Genomic DNA, 27233 nt, shown 5'->3' with positions numbered 1-27233 from the left:
AAACCCACTTAACTAGTAGTTTTTGAATAGCCTCCCTTACAGCATCTGTAGATCACTCTTAAAAGAGAGGACCTGAGCGCGGCGGCTCACACCTGTAATTCCAGGACTTTGGAAGGCCGAGGCAGGTGGATCACGAGGTCAGGAGTTCAAGACCAGCCTGGCCAAGATGATGAAACCCCTTCTCTTCTAAAAATACAAAAAATTAGCCTGGTGTGGTGGCAGGTGCCTATAATCCCAGCTACTTGGGAGGCTGAGGCAGAGAGCTGCTTGAACCCAGGAGGTGGAGGATGCAGGGAGCCAAGATCGCACCACTGCACTCCGGCCTGGACAACAGAACAAGACGCCATCTCAAAAAAAAAAAAAAAAAAAAGAGTGAGAATAGCACCGAAGAAGTCTTGGGCAGATTGCTTAACCTCTCATACACATTTCCTCCTGTCACGCAGGGGTGGCAGAGTTCACCTGGTGGTTGTGAGAATTAAATGGACTGGCATACACAGCATGCTGGGCACAGTACCCGGCCGTGACACTCAGTGTCCGGGTATTACACTGACGCTCATCACCAGTGTCATCACCACTGACAGCATGAGGACAAAGTGAGCCTGTCTGACATAAGCTGTTTCCACCTCACACCTCCAGGTCCTGGCCCCTGCACACGGCTGAGAATTACATCCCAGCACTGTACAGCATCGTCACACGGCGATCCATGACATGGAAGGCCTTGAGTCACAATCCTGAGTTCTACATCCCAGGGCCTTTCCAGACTGGACTTGCTCAGTCAGTAGTTAAAGCATCAACATGTTAAATATAATACAAAAAACTAAAAAAAAAAAAAAAGCTGAGTCTCTGTCTTCTTTAAGGGAATTTCCTTAGGATTTCTACTAGATCCTATTTCCATCTTAAAATCTTCCTGCTTCAAAGAAGGATCCCTTCCCTGGTAGAAATTATTACCATGCCCTGCCTTGACTCAGAATCACACACACACAAGTTTATCATCCTAGAACACAGCAATAGCACACTCTGGTAACACCATTTCTGCCAAAACGCAACTTTCAGTCTCCCTGTGGTTGGGAAGTAAGTTTCTTTTCTCTTAAGCTTTCCTAGGAAGAGAACAAAAAGAGCGAAGGGGACAGCAGCTGCCGCCACTTCAGGGAGGAGCCGGCAACACAAAAGCCCTTTCACCAGCACATTTTTTAACTCCCTACCCAGGCCTCCCACCAGTCTCTATGGAAGTTCCTGCTGCCAGGAATTCTAGCCCCAGCTCCCACAGTGGTATTGGGTCCCACCAGGGCAGGCCAGGCTTCCAGTGGCCACCAGCTCTCAGCCACTTGCAGACCCTTTAGTCAGGATCTCCCCGGCCATCAGCCTCCTCCACATCCCATCTCCTGTCACAAGAGGACATGCAGCAGGAACAGGGGTCCTAGGGTGTATGTAAAATATCCTCCTGTAAATCAGGAAAAGGGTTCACTTGAATGAATAATAAATAGTTGAAATATTCAGAGTTCTGCAGAACCACACAGAAGCTCCGGAAACATTTTCCCTGACTGAGGTCAGCAATCAGCCTAGCCTGGGCCGGAATGCCCTTCTGCTTGCACCGAAGACATGCCCTCACCTTGTGTCCACCTAACTGGGGAGGCCGGGAGCCGACCTCCAAAGAGGTGACACAGGAAGGGCGCCCCAACACTCTCCCCATCCCATCGTGTGAATGCAGCCATTCTCTCTTAAGAAAAATGTCCTCATCTCCCCTCCCAGATTTCATGAATGCTGACTTCTCTTGTGACAACAGCTGTACTTCCATATTAATTCACTCCCAGTCTTTTCATCAAAACGTAAATTTCAATCCTGAAACCAGGATTGGGATTCTAAAAGTAACATGGCACTAACATATTTAGAAATCTGCTCTTATCTTAACAAAAAACAGGGTAACCCCAAATAAGTAGAGTCAGAAGGGGAAACGCTCTTCCTGGGCTGGTTTGTATTGTAACAACCAAAAATGGAACGAAGTTACTCCAGACTGAAGGTGAAACACATTTCAGGGCATCCTGTACATAATACACACAGCAGAGAACAGACAACACCACTTCAACACAAACTTCTTTTAACAACCGCTACAAAATCTTCTGGCCAGGTATATTTCTAGACATTACCTTAGTTTTAAATATTAACAAAAAGCTGCAGCATTTTTTTGGTGCTCAAGTAATAATTAACTTGGTACGTACCCATCAGCTACAAACACTAAGTCGATTTTATTCCACACCCCCACGGAAGCGATGCTCCAGATTCTATTCTGCTTAAATTCCAGGAAAACCTGTTGAAGCTTCCAAGACAACAGAGAACGCACCTGAGGTACAAAAGGCAGCCGGATGCTGAGAAGCATGTCAGGCAAACCAAACCCTGAACGTGAAATCACACATGCTTCAAAGGTATTTACTCCACTAAACATTTTTGTTAAATCTACTTTATAATCCTCACTGTAGATCTTACGGAGAGCAATTTGAGAGGGAGAATCTTAATTAGAGCTCTGGAGACTGACTCTCTAACTAAAGACCGACTTTCCAAATAACTTCCAAACGTCATATGAAAGGGCAGTCGTGTGGCATGGATCTGTCAGAACAGTTCACCAACACCCAGAAGCCTCTCCAGGAAGGCAGATGATACAGCCAGACCTGCAGGAGTCCACGCCAGCCATCCTCCCTCTGCCATTACACTTTCTCTCGCTGCAAAGCCATTTGCAAAACATGTACAAAACACAGAGCTAACAGGACTGTCCATTTGGTGACAGATTTTAGGTAGCCACAGAATTTCTGCTTCTACAAAAACAGAAAACTACTTTTCAGAGGATGTTTCCAATTTAACCAGATTTGAAAAGAAGAAAAGGAAAGCTCTTAAAATAGAACTAAATTCAGCTTGCTGGATAGGTTCTCCGTTCTGTGAAACGTATATAAATGATACACATATTAGACAAGGCTGAAATAGGTAAAACATGACAAAAATTTGGTTAGAGGCAGGGCACAGTGTTTCATGCCTGTAATTCCAGCACTTTGGGAGGCCAAGGTGGGTGGATCATGAGGTTAAGGGATTGAGGCCACCCTGCAAAACATGGTGAAACCCATCTCTACTAAAAACAAAAAAAATAAATTAGCCGGGCATGGTGATGTGTGCCTGTAATCCCAGCTACTCAGGAGGCTGAGGCAGGAGAATCACTTAAACCCGGGAAACGGAGGCTGCAGTGAGCCGAGATTGCGCCACTGCACCCAGTCTGGCGACAGAGCGAGACTCCATCTCAAAAAAAAAATTTTTGGTTATAATAACCAACAAGAATAACTTTAAGTCAAAGGCAAGAAGCAACCAGTTAACGTGGACAGGCTGTTGGTCCCCAGGGCCACAGCACTTCTGCACAGGCTCATATTAATTAGCCCAATATTAAATGCGCCCAGGTTAGGCAAAGTCAGAGCCTGGGGGAAACGGGCAATGAGAGGAGAGTGACGATCCAGCCAAGCAGCAGCCCAGCCCGAGCCAGGCAAACTCCAACGCACACTGAGCTGTAACGTGGTCTCTGGCGGGCCCCACAGGTGTCCCCGAACTGCCCTTCCGTTTCTTCACCTGACACACATCTTTCCACACTTCCGCTGTGGCCTAGAAATTAGTTAAGAACACTCCAAGCGAACAATTAGCATGTCTTAATTTTAGCCAACAAAATATACTGATTCTTCCCTAAAGAAGCTCTACACTGTGATACCAACTGTCCTGCCAGGAATCTCTGCAATAACTTGGGCTGATAGTTCTCCTGCCAAAAATATATTTTGTAAGTGTTACAGCTCTTTAGAATTTGTCTAGCAGGCTTTCCGGTTTTTGCCGGAAAGCCCCCACTACCTCCCCTCCCAAAAAATATATATATATATCTTGCAATGAATACAAGGCCCAATGTATAAATATTATGCTATCACTTTTATTCATTTTCAAAAGCATTAAACATAAATCTACTGTATACTACTTATTTTCTCTGTAAAGCAAGGACCACAGAATAAATGACCTACAAATTCCCAGCTTCTCTCTCACCTTTAAATCTCAGTATTTACACAACTGTATAACCATTTCTTACAGACTTACCAATCCCCCTACCCATAATCGCAGCACCTCTCCCCCCCCCCACCCCCCACCCCCGCCCACTGAATGACTGCTGGAAGCTCTGGCACTGCCCTTGGCTCCAGAAATGCTCATAAACCCATTCTGGGACACCACCGCGTTTCCTTGCTTGTTTCCTCATTTTTTTTTTCCTGGTAGTAAAAATAACCCAATTTCTTAAATTTATAGGTGAAAAATACTAGTTTCTAAATGATTCCTTAAAAAGCAAAATAAAAATACTCTTCACTTGAAAGAAAAAACCCAAAAGGCAATGTTCATGTAAAGTAAGAAAAGAATTCAAATTAAGATTTTAAAAGTTCCATTTCTGTCTCAACTTTAACTTGTAACAGTTCTTTTGAAATCTACTCTGGAGAAGAAAAAAAAAGTAGAAATAACTTCTTCAAAAATTTTACAAAAACAGTTTCATTCAGCTTCAGTTATTAAATGTGGGGTACTTTTCTATGTTGAAACTATCTGAAAATTCTAACATATTGGACAGTATGACAAAAAGACATTCTACTCTTCAGATGATTATCAAATGCTGCTGATTTTGCTATCTTCTCTTGAAACAAACTTATTATGGGTATTTTAGATAGTGATGTGTAGTCTGTAGACTTAATAAATATGCCACATGCTAGTGGCATGTAACCAAAAGAAAAAGAATGCCTTGCATTAATAAAAGCACAAAAATATATTACAACCTCCAAAATAACTTTTTTTTTGAGACAGAGTCTAGTTCTGTTGCCCAGGCTTGAGTGCAATGGCACAGTCACAGCTCACCGTAGCCTCAACCTCCTGGACTCGAGCCATCCTCCCACCTCAGCCTCCCAAGTAGCTGGGGACTACAGGTGTGCCACCAGCCCAGCTTTTTTTTTGTAGAAATGAGGTCTTGCTATTACCCAGGCTGGTCTTAAACTCCTGGCCTCAAGCAATCTTCCCAGCTGCGCCTCCCAAAGTGCCGTAATTACTGGCATGAGCCGTAGCACCCAGCCCAAAATAATTTCTAAACAATAGTTACATTTTTTCATGCACTACACACCTATTAAATGTGGGCATGGGTCCCAGGGTGAGTGTTGATTGAAGACTTTTTTGGGTTTTTTTTGTGTGCGGTATTCCTGAATATATAAAGTTAAATGTAATTTTTAAAAGGTCCCTTTTAAAATGCACAGATTTGTAAAGTACACATGGATGAGATTAGTAAATAAACTGAGCCCCACCTATTGCTGATGAGTGCTATGATTATCCTGTGTCTGTTTCCACTATCATTCTCAGAGGGCAGGACATTAAAAGCCAACACATTCATTAATTTCCTCACTTAGTTTTTTAACACTTATGGAACAGCTTCTGTGTGCCAGGCACTTTTTGCTAGGTGCCAACAGAGAGAAGATGCAGGAGCTAAAGCCTACCCTGGAAAACTCACACTCTATCCGGTCACAGTGACATGTAACTACAGTATCTGTACAGCAAGACTAAGGTGTGTACAAAGTGCAAAACACGCACATTCTAGCTTAAACCGCTGCCTGGGAGGTCCCGGTTTCAGAACCTTCAGTATTATAACAAAGCACTGCTACCATCAATAAACCTAACACACGTTAGGGTTTCCCCATGTTACTTCACTTTATCCTCACTTAAACCTTGCAGTAATTCTAAGTGTCCCCATATAAGAGGGGAAAGTTAGCGGTAAGAAGCAATTCGCTTGTCCAAGATCATCGATTATCAACTAGAAGGGCCAGGATTCCTTCCAAGCCAGGTCTTTTCAGTTCAATATGCCACTACCCTGCCCCCACCTCTCCATCAAAACCTAGACGAGGTACTAAGTCAAGATCACACTGCAGAAGTTTTATTAGCACATCATCTCTGTGGGCACTGGATAATTCTGCAGGTGTGCAGCAACCTCTGACTGGTATGCCAGATGACAGCAGTAGTGGTTCTAAGTACGAGCCTGCAAATACACTGACTGAAAAATGCTGGGAAGGTTTCTCAAAGCTACAACAAAACCATAATGGCGCTTCTGATGACAGACTACAAATCTGGAGATCAGAATCAGTGGTAACGATTTCAGTGTGTCCCTGTGCTTTTACTCACTTGACGCCAGTTATTTATTCCGGCCCTTTTCTTTCCATCTTCGTGGCTTACTACAAATAAACACACCTACATACAGCAGCCAGGCCAAAAAACATCCACATGCATTTCTATACAGAGCCCAAAGAGCAACCGGGAATTGTGAAGGAGCTGTCACAGGGCAGGTGGTAAAAAAAGTAAAATAAAAAATAAAAAATGGAAGACAGTATCAAACGAGAGCAATAAAAACATATTTACCTGTCTCTTCGCCGATTTTGAAAACACCAACACCAGAACCATCTCTAATGGAGTATCGGATCTCTCCATCCCTTCCTGCGTCCTCATCGTGAGCCGACACCGTCATGACCAATGAACCAACAGGGGCATCTTCTTTCACTGTCCCCTTTTCCACAAAGCTGGAAAACACGGGTGGGTGCAAGTTCTCATTTACGTCAACAACCTCAACTTCAACATAGCAAGTGGAAGACAGAGAAACGGGCTTTCCCTTGTCTTTGGCCTTCACAGTGAGATTATACACTTGCTTCTTCTCAAAGTCCAGCTGCTGTACAATTCTAACCGCTCCACTGAGTTTATCCACATCGAAGTTCCCTTCTCCGTGGTCCACAAGGCTGTATCTCACTTGCCCAGACTGACCTAAATCAGGATCGTAGGCTTCTAACCACATGATGACGGTTCCTTCTGGAAGATCCTCTCGGACTTTCACACGATAATTAGGTGGAATAAATTTAGGTGGGTTGTCATTAACATCTTCTAGTGATACTTTCAAAACTACAGTGGAGAACAGCTGGGGCTCTTCTCTGGCTTGATCCCGGGCTTCAATCTTTAAGTAGTGCACAGGCTGGACTTCGCGATCCAGAGGCTGCACGATTTTAACAACACCGGTTGTGCTGTCGATTGAAAACATATCTGTGTCTGTGAGAACTGAGTATGTCACACGTCCATTGGGCCCTAGGTCTTTATCCGTGGCTTCAACCTGGATGATTTCACTATGTACCTCCTTGTCTTCACTCACTTCCACGAAATAGCTCTCCTGTAAAAACTCGGGTGGATTATCATTGGCATCTACAACCACGACATCTAGAAGACGCCACGCGGCCTTCTGGGGTATCCCAAGGTCATACACAGTAATATTCAGGGTATATTTGTCTGTTGTTTCACGGTCCAGTGGAGACAAAATTTTTAGCATTCCTGTTTCCATGTCAATGATGAAGCAACTACCCTCATTTCCTCCAGAAATGGCATAGACCAGTTTTCCATTGAAGCCAGTGTCAAGGTCAGTGGAGTTCATCAAAATCACACTGGAACCCACAGGCTGGTTTTCCTTTACCTGAATACCAGTCGGAAGAGTACTTCTAAACTGTGGTACGTGAGCATTGACAGAGTGAGAATCAAAGAAAATATCCTCGGCCTCCCCCTGGCTGTGTAATTTATTTGCTTGCAGGAGTTTCTCAGCCAGCATTTTGGCAACACCAGTCTCTTCACACTGCAAGTTTACCGGCTTGCGACTGGCAGCCACTGTCATGTTGATGTATAACGGTGTGGCAACATTTTCTCCATCTGTAGCTGTGATTCTCAGGCTGTGAAAAGACACCTTTGCACCTAAGCCGTCCATCAGAGACTGCTTTAATGACAACACCCCAGAGGTGGGGTGTAAACTAAACAAATCCAGTTCATTTCCAGCTTCAATCTGATACCGTACCAGCTGAAGTTCATCTGCATCAATAGCAGAAACCGTGGTTATCTGCTCTTCCACACCTAGATCTCTGGGAATTGTCCCTTCACAGTTTATTTTCTCAAACAAGGGTGTGTTGTCATTCAAGTTATTCAGAGTAATTGTAGCAAGGACTTCGACTTCGCGGCGGTACGGCAAGCCCCAGTCGGATGCACGAATCCTCAGAGTATAAACTCGAGGCATCAGTTCGTAGTCCAGGTTTTCTGAGGTACTCACAGCACCAGTGAAATGGTCAATCACGAATGGCACGTGATTTAAATTTGCGATACTGTACGTCACGTACCCGTTCTCACCCTCGTCAGGGTCTACGGCACTCAGGCTCATGACAGTAGTACCAACGGGCACATTCTCATCAAAAGCAGCTTTGTATGCTGTCTGGGTGAACTCAGGGGGATTGCTATTTGCACCTAAGACTTTCACCAAGACCTTGGTGGAGGCTCTTCTGTCACTTGTTGTTACTTCAAGTTCAAACTGGGCTGCCTGCTGTCTTTTAACTGGTTCTAAAATGGAAATGAGACCAGTGTTGTAATTTAAACTGAATTTAGCTTTTCCAGGTGTACTTTTAAAAACATACCTCAAATGGGAATAACCAGGAATGGCCTTTACCATGACCACAGGTGTGCTGGGGGGAGCAAATTCACTTATTTCTGCTCTGTAAACATCCTTTTCAAACTTGACTGGTCCAGCTTTGAACTGTGGAGAAGTCACGTGAATTACTTTAACAGAAGAGAACTGGGGAGGAGTTCCTTTATCTTTAGCCTGGAGCGTCAGATTGTAGCCAAAAGGATGACTGTCCCAATCAACGCCACCAATGGCCCTGACTTTATATTCCTTACTCCCCGGAAAGGACCTCACAGTTCTGAACTGCTGAAGGAGGTCACCTGCCACGATGCTTAAAGACGCTATCTCACCATTGGCACCCTGATCACAGTCATCCACGGTCACAATCGCGTATGTTGGGTCCCTGTCCAGTTCTGACGGTGACAATGTGACTGCTGTTATCACGGGAGCACATTCATTGGCCTGCTCAATGTGCACCGTCAGCTTGGCCATGCTGCTGATGCCACTGCTCCCATACAGTTTCATTCCTCGGTCCACAGCGAGGATCTCCATCTCATAGAGCTTGGTCTCCAGGTAATCAAGCCTACCAGTTAACACTACTACACCACTGCTTGGGTGAATAGCAAACATATCTGTTCGATCTTTAAAACTGTAGTAAAATTCCCCATTGGTTCCTATGTCTGCGTCTGTGGCGCTGACTCTTGCAACACTGGTCCTTATGGCTGTGTTTTCCGGTAACGAAACGCTGTATGAGGTGGGTGAGAACAGCGGTCTCAGGTCGTTTGTATCCAGCACCTGCACCCTGACCTTCGTTCGGGCCTCCACGTTAGTATTCTTTTCAACTGCTTTCACTATCAGTGCATAATGGTCTTTCACTTCTCTGTTAAGAATAGCTGTATTTCCTCCTTTGGTCCTTATTCTTAGAAAGCAAAAGTCTCCGAGAATGTATTCTTCAGCTTTGAACAGGTTTTCACTGTCTCCGGAGACAATTTTGTACCTTACTTCCCACGACGGATCTGTAAGGTAAATACCCATCTTGACGGGATGCCCCACGTAAGTCTTGGCCGCAGAGTTCTCATGCACAGTGACATTGTACTGGAGATGTGTAAACTGTAGAGGAGTCTGTTCGAGTCTTTGGCTTCCATCGCTGGCTCCAAAATGCTGGCGGAGGAGGAGCAGAAGCAGAAGCAAGGCCAAAAGTCTCCCCATTGCTCAACTCTCAGGAATCTGAAACAGAAGACATCAGAATCATTACTTCAGGGAAATAAAACAAGCGAAGTGTGTAAATTGTTTTAAACCTCTCATTAAAAAAATATTTTCCATACACATGGAATATAAATAAATGCAACAGTTTTGGGTTTTTTTCATGTTTTCCAATATAAGTATCAACATTCTTGTAACATGTCTAGAATTACTAAACTTAAGAAAAACTTCCTTTTCATTTTCTAACAACCTCCTACCTTTCACATTTCAATGACTCAAAAATCAGAGTATCGAATTAAAGACTACTAACTGTAATAACCAAGTTACATTTTTATACTTGAATCTTTAAGGCAAATATAAGTAACTGTTAAAAAGTTAAGTAACAACATTGTTTACATTTCCTTACATACAAGGAATTAAATGATCAAAAGCTGGAAAACTGAATGCCCCTATAGAGTACTGTGAGAATGCATAACTTCTAACAACTAATTCAGGGAAAAACAAACCCAACAGTGGTTTTACATGACGCCCCATAACAACAGCTAGTAATCTCATTTCAAAATTTATCCTGAAACCATTTCTGTGTAAGAATGGTAAAGTTCACTCCCTACATAATATAAGGGTTTATTGTCTCATTTAGCTCTACATAATGACTTAAAAGCATTAAAATAATTACATCATCAAGTCTGATACTTATCACCAACATGAGCCCCAAAGAAAGGCAATTTACAGAAGAAAAACCAGAATTCAGCAGCCTGGTATCAAAAGGCGTTCTTCCTAAGTCAGTGAAGCAAATCTTACCAACTATATCAATGTTTTATCACCATGGCTGTCAACAACCAGTTGTTCACAGAATGTCTCCTATCTGACCAAATCACCTGTCACCCAGGGGCCCTCCATGAGAAGACAAGACACACACACAAAAGCTAACTCTTCTAAGATAACACACATGAAGGGTCAATCAACGTATTAATAAGCATGCTAGCAGACCCTACAGGAGAGTCCCTGGGTGACTGGGGAAGGAGAGGGAAACTGAAGAAATGAAGAAATCATTGCCTTTAACAAATGCGATGGTGGGCGAAGTCCACAGGGCCGAGGTCTGGCCAGAGAACCAGGACGGTTATTTTCAGATCAACTGTTCCCCTTCGCCAACAAATTCATCTTGTAAATCAATGCAGCTTCACAAAACGCCCCAGCACTGTTGGTAGAAGACAGCACCGTAATCTTGCAAAGTAACTCTCAAATCAATATTCACAAAATGTGAATGCCACCAGAGGTAAACGACTAGCAAACTGGAGGGTGGACTTGACAGCCCAGTTGAAATTTGTACAGCAACATTAATTTACAGTATCTTAACTTAGCTACTGCCAACTCTGCCCCATAAGTCATTGCCTTAGGGGGAAAAAAGACCTGATAGGCTTAAAGCAATTAAAGCTTAATTGATATTGAATCACGTTCAAGCTGGCCCTAACTTGTTCTTTAGCTATGACGCCTTCTCCTCTCCAGATAAAAGTCAGAAATTAGAAAGATTTTTGGCTTCTAGGAGAACAATTATCATTTAAACAAAATAAGAAAACAATTTTCTCCTAAAACTATCTCTTTAAGTATCTCCATTTAATTAACAGTTCTAATACTCAGGGAAATCTGAATATTATGAAATAATCTTGTAACTTTATCAAAACAAATGAAAAATTCAATTCAACCCACGGGTATGGTGAACCTTATTAGACAGAACCTTGCATGGTGTTAAAGAATAAAAGACAAAGATCCCAATCCCAAGGGATTTACCAACTAGAAATAAAAACACATATAAAGAGGCAGGGCAGTGAGGCACACCTATAATCCCAGCACTTTGGGAGGCCAAAGCAGGCGGATCCATTGAGCTCACAAGTTCAAGACTGACCTGGCCAACATGGTGAAACCCCATCTCCACTAAAAATACAAAAATCAGCAGGGTGTGGTAGAGCATGCCTGTTATCTCAGCTACTCCAGAGGCTGAGGCAGGAGAATCACTTGAACCTAGGAGGCAGAGGATGCAGTGAGCCGAGTTCGCATCACTGCACTCCAGCCTGGGCGACAGAGCAAGACTCCCAGCTTAAAAAAAAAAAATACGTAGATGATGTTTAGCAAGCAGTGCCTTTTGTTTTAGGAGACACATGTTTTAGGAGACATTTTTACCATCATCCACTGTACAACAAAGTATTATACAGGATTCTATTGCAAGTACTTAAAGTATTTTTGCTTAATTCTACATATAAAGTATCATGCAGCCATTAAAAAGGCAAGATAGCACTCTATATGTTGACATATGTCTAGATATATTAGCTGGAAAAAGTAAGCTGATCCTATTTATGTTTGCTTAAAAAAAGAGGAGAAGGGGGCAGATAAAATGTGCCCACAGATATACTTAAAAATGGACAGAAAATTCTAGAGAGACAAGCAACTGTTAACAGTGGTAACTTCTCGAGAACCAGCAGAGAAACAGGTAGCTGTGGGAATGATTACAGTGGCATTTTTCTCTACTATGAATTTTTTTGCATGAGTATGCATTATCTTTATCATTCATTCACCCCTCTCATTAATTAATTCCTTTTACACATTTAATAAGCATCTACTATGTATCAGGTGCAGTTCTAGGTGCTAGGGATTCAAAAGTGAATCAAATTAACAAGTCCTGAGGCAAAATACATTTCCTGGCCAGAAACAGACAGACAAGTAAACAGAGTGTATCTGGTGCTGATAATTAAGTGCTAAGGAGAAAAGTAAAACAGGGCAGAGAGAGACCAGGGTCAGGAGCCTGAAGGAAAAGAGGGAACTCTCAATTCAAAGGGTCAGCGCTTACACTAGCGACATGCTGGGCAGAAACTCTTAGGTTCTCTGGGGCAATGCAGAGTGGTCAGTGTTATTCCCGGTCCCCACCAGTTAGAGGCCTGTGGCATCTCCCTCATCACCTGGTTGTGATAACTAAAAACATCTCTCTCTCCGGACATGGCCAAACATCCTCTAGAGCACGAAGTCACCATCAGCACAAAAGCACTAAATTAGGGAAGCAAGAAAGAGACCACGTGGCTGGAGCACAGAGGCTGTGGGACAGCGGTAAGGCCGGGGCACATCCTGGGAGAGAAACTGTCACGAAGCAGGTTCTTTTTAAAAAATAAACTTTATTTTGGAATGCTTTTAGACTTACAGAAAAGCTGCAAAGAGAGCTTCCCCTACGGTTAACATCTCACTTAGTACATTATACTTGATACAACTTAACGAACCAGCACCCATGCATCCTCATTCACTGAAGCCCATATACTTGACTCAGATTTGCTCAGATTTTACCAAGACCCTCTCTCCATCCCAGCATCCCACCCAAGACACTCCCTTACATTTAGCTGTCACACCTGCTAAGGCTCCTCTGGAATGTACATTTCTCAGACCGTCCTTGCTTTTAATGATCTTGACCATTTCAAGAAGTACTAGTCAGGTATTTCGTAGGCTGTCCCTCAATCAGATGTTTCTCTCATGATTAGACTAGAGTTATGCTTTCGGGAGGAAATCCACAGAGGCAGAATGTCATTTCCATCACACCACATCATGGGATAAAATCAACCCCATTTATCGACGTTGACGCGGACCCTAACTACGTGACTGAGGTAGTGTCTATCAGGTTTCTTCACAGTAAGTTACTTTCACTCCGTTCCTGAACTATATTCGTTGTAAGGAAGTCACTACACGCAGCCCATGCTTAAGAGGTAGAAAGTTTTGCTACCCAAAATATTTCGCATTCTTCTACGAAGTTGATTTGTCTATCTTCCCCTATTTATGTATTTATTCAATTTTTGTTTTTTGAGGCGGGGTCTCACCCTCTTACCCAGACTGGGGTACAGTGGCACGACCACAGCCCACTGAAGCCCTGACCTCGCCAGGCTCCCATCTCAGCTTCCTGAGTAGCTGGTACTACAGTTGTGCCTACAGATTTAGACAGAATTTCAGATACTCAGGGACTACCACAATGCCTGGCTCATTTCTGTATTTTTTTGTAGAGACGGGGTTTCACCATGTTGCCCAGGCTGGTCTCAAACACCATGCTCAAGCAATCCACCCAACTCGGCCTCCCAACTGCTCCGATTACAGGTGTGAGCCACTGCACCCGGCCTGAATCTTAAGATCAGTATGGACTCATGGATAAAGGATGATTTTGAGAGTTTACTATAAATCAATCAAATGAGAAACTCCCCAGATGATGCTGAACAGAGGAGTGCCTTGATCTAAGTAAAACAGAAAAGCCCACGGGCAGCCAGGGCGGAAGCTGGAGGGTGAGCAGAGCGGCCGGGGGCTGTGGCAACAACACAGAGGAGGGCCGGCTGGTGAGGACACAGCAGGGCCGGGCGAGGCTCGATTCTGAATCTACTTCAAGATTCACTGAGGCCCGGGAGTGGGAGCGGGAGGGAAAGGAGGAGCCAGCAGTACCACAGAAAACGTCACAGACTGCTGAGCAAAGAGAAGAAGCGGGCCAGGAACTGAGAGGGACACAGGAGGAGGAACAGCCTGGAGAACAGACCAGGAGGTCACTTTTGGACAGGGCAGGGTGGGAACAGCTACCGGCTGTCCAAGCAAAGACTGCGAGTGGGCAGGCAGATAGGTGGGAGACTTCAGCCTGCGGATACAAACCTGAGTTGTCAGAATATGAAAGATGGCATTTAAAACCACAAAACTGAATGAGATCGCCAAGGAAGAGAGCAGGCAGAAGAGAAAAAATTCAAGAACAGAGCTCCGAGATTTGAAGGGCCCAAGTGGGAGGGCCTGACAGGGGAGATGGCGGCCCCTGAGGTGACGCAGTTGTGTGGTTAGAAACAGTGAGTAAATAAATATGCGTGTGCAGCCCTGAAGCCTAACCTGGAGCCAGCCCATAAATACTCCCCAATGCGTCATGCTGCTCCCCACTCCATCCCCCTGCTGGAAGGTTCTGGCGCCCTTTCATCCCCCCAGACACGTGGGGCATGCCCAACACCTCGAGTGCCATGGCTGCTCTCTTCCGTGGCGTCCCAGGTGCCCAGTCCCACCATCCTGGGTGGGGTGGGCCCATCCAGCGGGTGGCCCCTGCATCCACCCGCTCATCCCCAACTGGATTCCCAAATACCCAATTACCTTCCACATCCTACTCACCACTTCTCATGGGACACATTACAGCCGGGGCGGACTTGTGGACCGAATTCGTAACTGAGACCTTTGAAAACCCTGCATGTACTCTGCAAACTTGGCTAACAGAATGCTATTGTGATTAGAATAAATTGTTATATGAAAAAATAGACTTTTGGGGAGATACTGTGAATCCTGCAGTAATGTACGCAAGAACCATGAACTCAGGTTTCACTATAAAAGCCACCCTGATCAAAACAATGGCTGTGACTCTTATGTAAAACAAACAGGAAAGCTGAAGGCGGGGAAGACTCCAACACCATTTCATCTAAAAAGGACCTTATCACCTAGACTCCATGCTTATGGAAATTAAACTCCAAAGACCATTGGAGCCAAGGGCTGTATTTGTTTGATATTTAGAAGGTCATCACACTACTTAAACTCACTGTAATTTAGGATTTCTAAAATGCATTTTCCAAAGCAAAAACAAAGAGTGTTTACTTAGTTCAGCCTTGAGGGAGGGCTCCCAGTCCAAAGTTTAAATATCTTTAGCACAGATCTCTGAAAAATCTATAAATACGGGAGAAAAATAACTTTTACAGTAAAAATCAGAATATCTTCATATTCTTCATTAGGGAGACTCTCACGTAAAATGCTTCAATGACTGTGACTGCACATTCTTCACAAAACAGAGCACGGCCCCTGTGCTGAGAAGGTAACTAACTGCATATATTCAAGTATTTAGATGACCTCAAGCTCAAGTCTCAAGATGGGTTTCACATGCCACAGAGACAGGACATTATGTGGGTCACTGCATCACACAACACATCAGCTCTGTTAAATGCTATATATATTATTTTGTTTTATTACACTTTAGGTACTGGGGTACATGTGCAGATCTTGCAGGACTGTTGCATAGGTACACACATGCCATGGTGGTTTGCTGCCTCCATCCCCCCGTCACCTACATCAGGCATTTCTCCCAATGTTATCCCTCCCCAACCTCCCCACCCCACAACAGACCCCAGTGTGTGATGTTCCCCTCCCCTGTCCGTGTGTTCTCATTGTTCAACACCCACCTATGAGTGAGAACATGTGGTGTTTGGTTTTCTGTTCTTGTGTCAGTTTGCTGAGAATGATGGTTTCCAGATTCATCCATGTCCCTACAAAGGACATGAACTCATCATTTTTTATGGCTGCATAGTATTCCATGGTGTATATGTGCCACATTTTCTTTATCTAGTCTACCATCGATGGGCATTTGGGTTGGTTCCAGGTCTTTGCTGTTGTAAACAGTGCTGCAATGAACATACGTGTGCATGTGTCTCTTTGATAGACTGTTTATAATGCTGTATATTTATTGCAAAGTCACAATTCTTAAAAGCACAAGTAGTCACTCTAACCCTTTATGGAACAGGGGAACATAATTAAACTTTTCATTCTACATGTTATGATAAAAACACGAAATTATTAAAGTTGAGAACTCTGTGCTCTCCTCACCACGCTCTTCCCCACTCTCATTTTCTATCAGCACGGTGAAAGCAGCAGTAGAATTTAACTCATTATTGAAATTTAGAACTTCAAGTTCAGTTTAGTGTCACATTTTAAAGCATTTTTTAAAGGTACTAAATTGGAAGCATTTTTTCTTCCTGAGACAGTGTCTTGCTGTGTCTCCCAGGCTGAAGTGCAGTGCACCAGCACAGCACCAACCTCCCAGGCTCAAGTAATCCTCCCACCTCAGCCTGCAGGTGTAGCTGGGCGAACCACGATGCCCAGCTAATTTTTTTCTATTTTTGTAGAGATGGGGTTTCACCATGTTGCCCGGACTGGTCTCGAACTCCTGAGCTCAAGTGATCCACCTGCCTCAACCTCCCAAAATGCTGGGATTACAGTCGTGAGCCACTGTGCCTGGCAGGCAAAGATATTTTAAAAGCAATGTCACGAAGTTGTCAAGAGATTATGAATTGTAAGTTACCTTTTTTGTGAGACAGTCTTGCTCTGTCACCTAGAGTGGAGCACAGTGGTGCATTCTTGGCTCACTGCAACCTCTGCCTTCCGGGATCAAGTGATTCTCATGCCTCAGCCTCCCAAGTAGCTAGGGCTACAGGTGTACACCACCATGCCCAGCTAATTTTATTTTAGTAGGGACAGGGTTTCGCCATGTTGGCCAGGCTGGTCTCAAACTCCTGGCTGCAAGTGATCCACCCACTTCTGCCTCCCAAAGTGCTGGGATTACAGGCGTGCACCACCGTGCCCAGGGTAAACGGCTTTGTAAAAAAAAATACTGTATATTAAATAAAATGTTTAATAATTTCTAAAATTTCAGACATTCCAGATAATTATAACAGGAAAAAAACTCTCGATTTGTCTAGTGCAATTATCCTAGCCACGTCAGTACTTTTAAAAGCTTTCATTGTTACACTGAAACACTAATGACTAGATCCTGTGTATATTCTGGGTGCATACTAATTCTTTTCAACCCATCTTCATATGATATGATTTTCAGTATGAACAGGGGAAGCTATATGACCCGAGAAATTGAGCAGCAGACTTAGGCTTGGAATATGTTGTTTAATTACTTCTGCTAATTCCATTTATATGTTGTTAGCTTTGACTGAGGATAATCTGATAACTCTAGCAAGCCGTAATTTAAATATTGCCTTCTGATGATCAACAACTGGTTCCAGTTTAACCCTGGAAATGGTCTTTACTGACAGTGACAGTGTGGAACTACAATCTGACTTTTTCAGAAAACTTCAGAATGGACATGCTTTAATCAATCCAAAATAAGATTCCTGAAGTGTTCTTGCCTTTAACAAAGTTAAACAGATGTCCTATTCTTTAAGCAGCCTCTATATAAAAGCGACTTATCTACATGAACCTCTAAAACATGTGTGTTGGCATTATGAAGATGACGGGTTCTAGTTGTTCTGTGCTCCCGGGACCTACAAGACAGGACGGGTACTCGTGGCTGTGTGTCTGTTTCCGGCAGGGTGAGGCACTTCTGTGCTATCTTCTTTCCCCTCTCTATATATTCCTTATCCTCCAACCACCTTCTCCTCATCCACATTCCAGGACAAACTTTGCCCAAGGAGAAGCTCAATAAACAGACTGTTTACCTCTTGTGAGTTGAGATCATCTCATCTAATGTATTTTTCTCCACAAAGAGAAGTAATTTAAATGACATTTTGGCAGAGAAACCAGTAATCAACACTGGCCACTTCTTCCACTCCCAAGTTGGTAAGCCTTTATTTTATACGTTGAACTGGGCTCCCTGTATAATTAGATTCGGGTTAACCCTTCTCTAAATGATGGACCAGCAAAGTGAATGTTCCATGTTTAGCAAGAAAACGGAAATCTTCAGGGAGAAAAGTCCTTCATCTTCCTTCCTCTCCTTAAAATGTTCTCTTCACCTGTTCTCTCTTCTTACACCTCAGAAGAGATGCCACCCACCCTAGCAGCAAATAAAGATATTCTGATGTCATAAAATCCTGCCTCTTCCGCAGCTCCTCCCACTCCTGACACCCAGTCCTGAATCCATACACACACACGGGTTCTTCCCCTATTTAAAAATAAACTTGTCCGGTGCGGTGGCTCACCCCTGTAATCCTAGCACTTTCGGAAGCAGAGGAGGGAGGATCACCTGAGGTCAGGAGTTCAAAACCAGCCTGGCCAATATGGCGAAACCCTGTCTCTACAAAAAATACAAAAATTAGCCAGTCGTGTTGGTGGGCGCCGGTAGTCCCAGCTACTCCAGAGGCTGAGGCAGAAGAACTGCTTGAACCCAGGAGGTGGAGGTTGCAGTGAGCCAAGATCGCGCCACTGCACTCCAGCCTGGGCGAAAGAGCAAGACTCCATCTCAAAAAAAATAAATAAATTTTAAAAATAAACTTCCATCAAACCTTTGCTTCTTTCAAATGAACACCCCTATTCTTCTCTTTTCTTATACTGGCAAAGAGTTTAAGAAAAGTAGTTTTGCAGCACCACCCTCACTTCCTTAGAACTCCCTCTCCACTAAACGCTGCTCCACAGAGGTCCTGCAGTCCACCCTGGCAGAACAGCTGTTATGGCATCACAAGCTAATGTCAAGTCAGTGACCTTTTCTCGGCGCTCATCCTCCTTGGCTTCATGTTACCTTTGACACTACTCACTCCCCTCCCCAACACTCCTGATCCTTCACAGGGTCACAGAGTCCCCAGAAACAAAGAGGCAATCCATAGGTATGAAAAATGAATTACATCCTCCTGATTCTCTGCAATACTTTTTTATACTCTACGCTGACTCACCTAAAACTCTGGGATTACAACCTTCTGTCTTCCAACTCTTCCTCCATAGGCATTTATTACCACCCTTAAAGATCTCATCCACTCTGCCTCAAATCATGAAGAATCAGTGCGTCAAATCTGCAATTTCACCTCTAACCTCTCTCAAGTGCCTCATAACACTCCTCCTGACATAGCATCAAACCTAAGTTACGTGATTGGCCTTCCCTACAGGAGAGCTCTGCAACCAGGGATCCAACCAACCCCAGGTTGGGAACATCTTTAAAATAAACAAACAATAAAACAGTAAAAATACAAATAGTACCCCATTTTATATCAGATACTTGAGCATCCTCAGATTTGGGTCTAAAACCCCAAATCCCCCTTAGATACCAAGGGACGACTATACAGACTTTTCACCCATTGGTCATTGCAAAATAACAGCTCTTCCAGTGTATCTTCCAATCTCACCACTTCCCAAATCAACCAAGTTTGCATACTAGCAAAACAAACACAAAAGAAGGGGTTGGGAGAACATCAAATGTGGAACCTCGCTCCAGCTTTGTCACTAATCAACCGTGGGAATTCAAGGAACTTGCCTAATCCTTTGGACTCACATATTTGAGAAACTGAAGGACGGACTAAAATCTTTACAGCCTCCTCCTCTCAAACCTTCACGTCTCAGAAGTTGTCCAGACTTGACACTTTTTTCTTCCTCAATTTCTCAGAATTGTTCCCTTTGCATTTCTGCTGCTACCACCCAGTTCGTATGTGTATTTGTTCACACAGTATTCCCACGGTCTTTCAGTATTCCTGCTTTCTGCTCCCACCTCAGGCAACCTATTCAAACTTCTTTGTGACATTATTCCCTGGTTTGAAAACATTCAATATTTCCCCTTAGCCTGCTAAGTATATTCTTCTTAACCTTGTATTAAAGATCTTTGACAATCTGACCTCTACCTACTTTTCCTAATCTAATTTCCCAACACTACCGCTTATTTCAAACCAAATAGGTATACTTTCCCACAGACCAGCAGCAAGTCCAGCAACCAAGCTGTCTTGAGCCAATAACAACAGCTGGTGGTGCAGGCTCTAAACTAATGGAGCATCTCCACCTCGCCCCTCCCAAAACATAATGCAAACATCACTCTTTTCTTCTTGCCCTTCACTCCTCACATACAGCTTATTTATTTTCACCTTTCTCTTTAACATTTCCTTCTTTTTCTCTCTCCTTAACTTCTGCCTCATAAAAATAATCCTCCTTTTAATGAGATGATTTAAGTCACAGTCAAGATTATCTATGTTCCACCTATATGAAGAAAGAAGCTAATCCTTTTCTTAAGATCACATGCTATGCTGAGGTCTCCAGACTTTCTCTCCACTCATCACGCCACAAGCCACACTAGGCTTTCTGTAACTTGTTTTGCACACATCACTTCCTCTGCTTGAATCGTTCCCCTCCAATTCAGGCTTCCATCAGAGCTCACCTTATCCTAAATCCATCTGCCCCCGGTTCCCCAGCTCACTGAGGTGCTGCCATGGACTACCTTGACCTGAATGGATCTCGTATCACACTGGTCTATAAGAGACTGTTCACTTGTCCTCTCCCTCACTGGACTATAAGCTGCTTGAGGGCAGGAAACATGATTTGCTCAGCACTAGGTGTTGTGTCTGGTCCAATGTTTGATGCACAGGAGGTCCACTGTGGTTTGACTGGTGAGTGGACAGAAGAATGAAGGAGGAAGAGCGGGGAATGGGAGGCAAGACTGTGTAGGGGAGAACACATAGAGAGGGATAACACAGGAAAATAAAACATGCTTCCTTCTCAAATTAACAGAAAACCCAAGCACAACCACCAGGCCAGAAACAACACTGCAGATGGCCGCTTCGTAGAGAGCTCATTGCCAGCAGCTCAGAAAGAAGTCACCACCCACCTTACACTGCTTGGAAATTGGCTATAGATGATGCCAGATCAGTGTCTGTGCTGCAGATTATCATGAAGCTCTAACTTTAATATTTTATGAAGGATGTACATTAAATAATGAATGATTTTCCTAAGCAGTGTATAGAAGACTTTATTATTACTACTTTATAGACTTGTCTTCACATACACAATGAACCCTTAGAATTAAGTAAGAATTCAAGCAATGTATTTACATCTGGGACTTACAAAAAACGAAAGACGGTTTTAAAAACTTGAAAAAGTAAAATATGCGGATTCTTCATCAGAATATATTTTTGAAAAGTTCCCCTCAGATATGGCAACTTCCTAATCTTAATTGACCTATATCACTCATTTCAAAAACTCTTCTCTAGTGTTTTAAGGATAAATTAACACTTGCAAATTGAACAATTAAGTGAGACCAAAAGATAAGAGTTTGGCTTCAACTTCTATATAATTTGGTCAAAAGAACACGTAACTACTGCAAATCCCTACTCATAAAGATAAAACAGCACATCTAGCCTTATGGCTCCCTGCTACTAAATCAGGTCCTTTAGGCTACAAATTATGCCACTGAGACAGAATTTAATGCAATAATGTACTGATTGATGTGGCTTATTGATTCTACGTAAAATCAGCCAAACTTGGGTGGAAAGCAAGTGCGTAAAGCATTAAAACATAATCTCTAAGATCCTATCCACCACTAACATTCAAAGAAACATCTGCTTCAAAGGGGCCTCAAAGCGAAGTGTAAAGGCACTGGAAAGATAGAGGATGGTCAAGGCAATGAAAGCAGAATTAGTTTGTGCATAATTTTTAAAGATTCTCTTTAGGTAACTGACCAGACCATGAATTTAAATGATCTACTAACATGATGACAACCCAACAGAGATACTACTTCTAGTGACTAATTAAAAGAGACAAATGAGGCCGGGCGCGGTGGCTCACGCCTGTAATCCCAGCACTTTGGGAGGCCGAGGCGGGTGGATCACGAGGTCATGAGATCGAGACCATCCTGGTCAACATGGTGAAACCCTGCCTCTACTAAAAATACAAAAAATTAGCTGGGCACGGTGGTGCGTGCCTGTAACCCCAGCTACTCAGGAGGCTGAGGCAGGAGAATTGCCTGAACCCAGGAGGCGGAGGTTGCGGTGAGCCGAGATCGCGCCATTGCACTCCAGTTCGGGTAACAAGAGCGAAACTCCGTCTCAAAAAAAAGAGAGACAAATGAATATACAGGCGACCCAAAATGATTACATAAAGTCCTCTAACAACCTCACTTCTTTTCAGAGTACCAAAGAATTTGGCTCATTTAACGTACACATTTTTCAAAAAAGGGGTATACAAATGGAAACCTCATTCAAATCAAACCTTACCCGGAGCTTGTTAAAGGCCACGTTTAGCATCACTCAAGGCTTATACCAATTGTTGTTTTAAAAAATTACATAAAGTTTTCAGTATTTTTACATCTTAAATACATAGGAATAATTCTAATTGTGGAATCAGAGCTGTCCTCCCAGGACACAAAGGCAAAGACAAATATCACAATTAACTATTAAGTGGAGAAACACCTTTTCAAACGTCCCTGTAACAACCAGATGTGTTGGACAGCATAACCAAACTCATTAAGGACAGTGGGAAAAACACCACCATTACCTGATTCTCACACACAGATGCCTTCTTAACCTATTGAAACCTGTACTTGAATATATGAAGCATTAAAAATCTGCTTTTGAAAAACAAATGAATAACTGAAGGTCATTTCCTTTTCAATCTTTTCTCATACTAACAGCCACTGTAAATATCCAGTTTTAAAAAAAAATCGCCTCTACCAGGCACCCGGGAATTGCTTAACAAAAGCCACTTAATGAAACCACAGTTCAGACACATGGAAAAAAAAAAAAACTTAACTGCATAGAAAATATTTATGAGTTTACTTTCCTAACTCATACAATGCGTCCTTGTTTCCAGAGTCTTGAAATTCACATCAGTGGCAACAAAAAAATCTCACACACAACAGAAAGTTGGCTCTCTAAAAGAAAGCACCAAGGTTTTGGGGTTTTGTTTAAGGCAATGAAGAACCAAAACCACTGTCTTTTGAAAAGATCTTAAAAGTTTCTCCTCCAGAGAAGACAGAAAACACTGACAAACCGCACACTGTGCAGATGTTCGGCCCAGAAATGCATCCTCGCAGCCCTTCACCCGCAGTCCACCGGTTGCTTCTGCACCGCGGGGCAGCGCTCCTGCAGGGCGCAAACACCCAGGGACCCCGAGACCCAGGGCCCCCGCGAGGGCCTCCCGCGTGCAACGCTCAGCGACAGGTCCTTCGAGGACGGCAGGATGCGCCAGGAGACCGCAAGGCCGCCGCGGCCCGGCGAGCTCCCGGAGGGAAGGCGGCGCGCCAGCAAGGATGGGACCCCAGCAATGGCTCCGCACCAGCCTCGCGCGGCCGCCTCCTCCCGCTCCGCCGCCGGGACCTCCCGCCAGCGCCGAACTTCGCTAGTGGGAAGGACGAGTCACGCCACCTCCGGGAGCTCGCGCGCTCATCCGTTTTCGGCAGTGCCAGGGCCCGAACCGGGGACCCGGCGGGCACCCACGGATCCGGCATCGCAGCGCGCAGCGCGCCCCGCCTCCCGCGCCCCGGCCCGCGCCCCACTTAACTCACCCAAAGTTGGCCCCAAGTGGCGACGGCGTTCTCGGGGCGCTCACCCGCCGTCTCAGCGCGCCCCCGAGTGGGGGCCGGGCCTGCCTGGAACCTCGCATAGACCGCGCGGCCGCATGGTGCCTTTGCCTGCTACCTGCGCCCCGCGCCCGGCTCTCCACGCCCGCTCCGACTCCCGGCCGTCCAGCTCGGCGCCGGCGCCTCACGGTCCCCGCGCGCCGAATCCCTCCGCCCCGGCCACGCCCGCCGGCGCCGGCGCCGGCGCTCGTTTCTCGGGCGCGGAAACTCGAGCAGACTTTTTCCCGCAGCGGTTTCGGGGCCGGCGGGTCCGGCCACGCCGCCCCGCCCGGGACCAAAGAGCCCAGTCCATGCGAACGCCAGCTCCGAGCTGGGAGACTGGAGGGCGCCCGGGGTGGTCTAGCGCGGCGCGGAGGGGCAGGGCGGCCGAGGTTAGTCACCGCCAGCCACAGGCGCGGTGCAAGGAACGGGGGAATGCGCCCGCCAGGAAAGGGAAACGTTAGCAGAGCTCAAAAAAAAAAAGCTGGGGCCTAAAGAGAAAGTCTCGCAGAGGCAGCCCTTCAGCTTTGGAGCCCTCGGGGAGTCCCCGAAACTGCGTTTGAATGGCGCGGTTCCGGGTCCGCGGCGCTTTGGTGGGCTGAAGCCGCCCTCTAGGTCTCCAAAGGAATGCAGCCAGCTCGGCCTCTGCTTCCTCCTTCCATCCACAAGGAGTCCCCAGAAAATGGAAACGCTTCCCTGCTACCTTTTCGTGCCAAGTTAGACCCCAGGCCCTCCCCGCCGCCGGCTCCAAGCGCCGGCCTCCCCCGCGGACACCCCTGGCGCCCAGGCCTGTGGGACAAAAGGACCCCGCCGCGTCCCGCGGGCTTCCTAGCCCGGGAGTCGGCCCCAGGGACCCGCAAAGCTTGACCCCAGGCCGACAACTGCACGTTCCTAGGCAGAGGGGAAGCCCTGGCGCCGAGACGCCCGCTCCGAGAACTCCCCGCGCCGGGCGCCCAGCCTGCGCGTCTCGGGCGTGGAGCCCATCCCCGGCGCGGGCAGAGCTCCAGCGGCGGGCTCGGCGCAGGGCGGACTCGGCCAAAGCCCGGAGGGCTCCAGGCGCTGGACGCAGCCCGGACTAGAGGGCGGACTTGACCTCGGAAAGTTTGTGGGACTCAGACATTTTAACACTGGGAAGACAAAGAGATCCGATTTCCCTGGAACCCGTGGAGGGAGCTTGGCGGGGAGGAGAACGGCGGGGCAGTCAAGTGTGAAAGAGGGAATTTCCTTGGTTCAAAGTTAACGCAGTCACCTTTTAAGCCATCTTAAAGGTGACTGGGGGAAAAAAATAAAGGTTTCTAGCAGGTGATGGCTGGGAAGGAAAAATAATGCCTGCAGGATGAATGTGCCGGTTGGTAGCCCTATATTATATTCCCTGCCCACCAGTTAGAATACACACCGATTCACACATCCAGCAAACACGAACACCACCATCCAAAGACGTGTTTGCCACGGCCATCATTTCTCCAAGTGCTTCTGGAGTTACAGGTCAATTTCATACATGGAACACCTCGAAAGTGGGTGACCTGATCTCCAAGCCCAACCGGCTTTTGCCGCTGGCCGATTTCTAACTCTCAGCAAAACCCAACCACACCGGAACTCGAGCCGTTTCCTGGGAGCGAGGGAGCGGGAGTGGTGCTAAAAGGGGAAAGAAAAACAGTAAAAAGTACAAGATACCGTTCCCTGACACAAAAGCATGAGATGTTTTTTTAAATGGCACAAAAGAATTCCTGAAGAAAATTACCATTCATTAATAAATAATAACGCTTACTAGGGCTTACTAGATGTTTTACATCTGTTCGAGAATCCCGATTTTCCAGCCCCCTCTGAGAAATCTAACTGCCTGAAAGAAGTTGCACTTCGTCGCCGCAGGCGCCGCCGACAGCCAGGGATGGAGAGTTCAGAGTTCGGCTCTGCCACGACGCCACCGATCCGTAAGCGCCACCAGAGTGAAAGGGACGTGCCTATTAGCTATCTACCATCGAATTATTTTCAAATGAGAGAGAAAGGTGGCTCAACTTCCACATTTATTCTTTAAATAATCGACCCTCCCTAAGAACCCGGTCCCCGAAGGCTCGGGGAAATTAGGGAGGGGGTTGGGGTACAGTTCCCAAAACAAAACGCTTTCCTCCAGCACGGCCTCTGCATCCAGTCCTCCCAAGCTGATTTTCGTAAATCATATAAAGAACGGGCCCGGGCGGGTGACCAGTGAAGACCGGGGTGAGCAAGCGCCCACGTCGCCGAGCGCCCGGGAGGTCCAGGTTCGCCTCCGCGCAGAACCCAGCAAGGAGCGCGCCGCGCCAGGTGCCCGGACTAGAGGGCGCTGCGCCCCTGCAGATCTCGCGGCCCCGGTGCACCCTCCCCAGGCACCATTGCTATAATAAGTTACATTCAAAATAATGCACAAACAGCATCGCTCCTCAAGTTCTTCTGAACAGTGCTCTGGATGCATTTTACGAATTCCTAAAGCTATGCGTACGAATCTTTCAGAGGGATGTGCAGCTCCGCGAGCGGAGAGTCCGCAGGACTCACTGGCTCCCCGCACTCGCCTGGAACCACACACCCTACGTAGTACCATTCACGTTTAAACTTCAATGCCAAAGGGCACGCAGGATTCGAACAAAGAACTCACCGGTCTGGCCGAGTCCTCAGCGCTGGGCTCTGCAGTCCCCAGCACCTCCGCGCCCCCCGCGCGACGTGGATCCGCGTTAGGAGCCGGGTGTGAAGCTCCAACTTTGCCTCCCCGGGATCTTCAGCGCGTCCCTAACCCGAGTGCCACAGTCCGTGCCGCCGGGACCCGGGCGGCCGCATCTCCGGAGGCTCCCGACCGGGGCAAACTTAAGCGCCGAACGGAGGCGAGAATGGAGTGCGCGGGGCCGGCGCGGGGGCCCGGGAGCGGCCAAGTTTGTCGGGAGGCGCCCGGACAGCCAGCCGCCGAGTGCAGGAGTTGCGGCTGCGGCGACTCGCCGCCCCTTTCCCCGCTCCCTCCCTCCCGGCGGCTGCGGGGGAGGGGAGGTGACGTCAGCGCCCCGCCTCGCCCCCCGCCCCGGGCGCGGACGGGATTCTCCGGCGGCGCGCGCCGCCCGGGCAGTCGCGGCGGCCTCCGGCGCGGAGGCGATGGGGGGGTCCCCGGCCTCTGCAGTCTCCGGCCGGCCGCGGCCGCGGCGCAGGTGAAACGCCTGCCCGCCTCTTTCGGCCGCGTCTCCCGGCGCCGGCGAGCGAGGGTGTTCCTCGCACTCAGCGCGCGAGCCTCCTGAGGCCCCGCCGCGCGCACCTCCCCGGCTCGCCGAGCGCCCCGGCGGCGTTTCCCACGCCGCAGACTGCAGGTGATGCTCTTCCTCTTCTGCAGCTGAGACTCCTCGCGACGGGTCGCCGGCCAGATTGTCGCTGAGAGGAAACAGGAACGGTCTCTGCAGAACGGCCTGGACGGCTGGTACCCTGAGGCCCTCCAACTTGCGGATGCGATGTTTTTTCACGACTTCATTA

At 46.4% G+C, this 27233-nt stretch overlaps 1 protein-coding gene and 1 non-coding gene across 4 annotated transcripts in view; one reads left to right on the top strand and one right to left on the bottom strand.

The window, feature by feature from the left end:
• FAT1 (FAT atypical cadherin 1) overlaps positions 1-26398 on the bottom strand; it is a 143237-nt gene extending 116839 nt beyond the window's left edge. Inside the window, exons 1-2 of one of the 3 annotated variants that reach the window (XM_012452810.2) lie at positions 26380-26398; positions 6442-9724 (exon numbers count right to left, since the gene is read on the bottom strand). In XM_012452810.2, the coding sequence (XP_012308233.2) occupies positions 6442-9706 (3265 nt within the window). In that variant the 5' untranslated portion in view covers positions 9707-9724; positions 26380-26398. Of the gene's footprint in view, positions 1-6441; positions 9725-26379 lie in introns of those variants that run through there. The other 2 variants (XM_064369577.1, XM_064369576.1) reach the window with 2 other exon arrangements.
• Positions 3805-3865, top strand: LOC135272097 (U7 small nuclear RNA). Its single transcript, XR_010340199.1, has one exon. It is a non-coding gene; the product is annotated as a U7 small nuclear RNA (small nuclear RNA).
• Positions 26399-27233: the final 835 nt, after the last annotated feature.

The sequence above is a fragment of the Aotus nancymaae genome, unplaced genomic scaffold (genome assembly GCF_030222135.1).
Source record: "Aotus nancymaae isolate 86718 unplaced genomic scaffold, 86718_ANA_hifiasm-v0.15.2.pri h1tg000006l, whole genome shotgun sequence".
In the NCBI taxonomy this organism is placed as follows: Eukaryota; Metazoa; Chordata; class Mammalia; order Primates; family Aotidae; genus Aotus; species Aotus nancymaae.
This window is presented reverse-complemented; position numbering and strand designations above follow the sequence as displayed.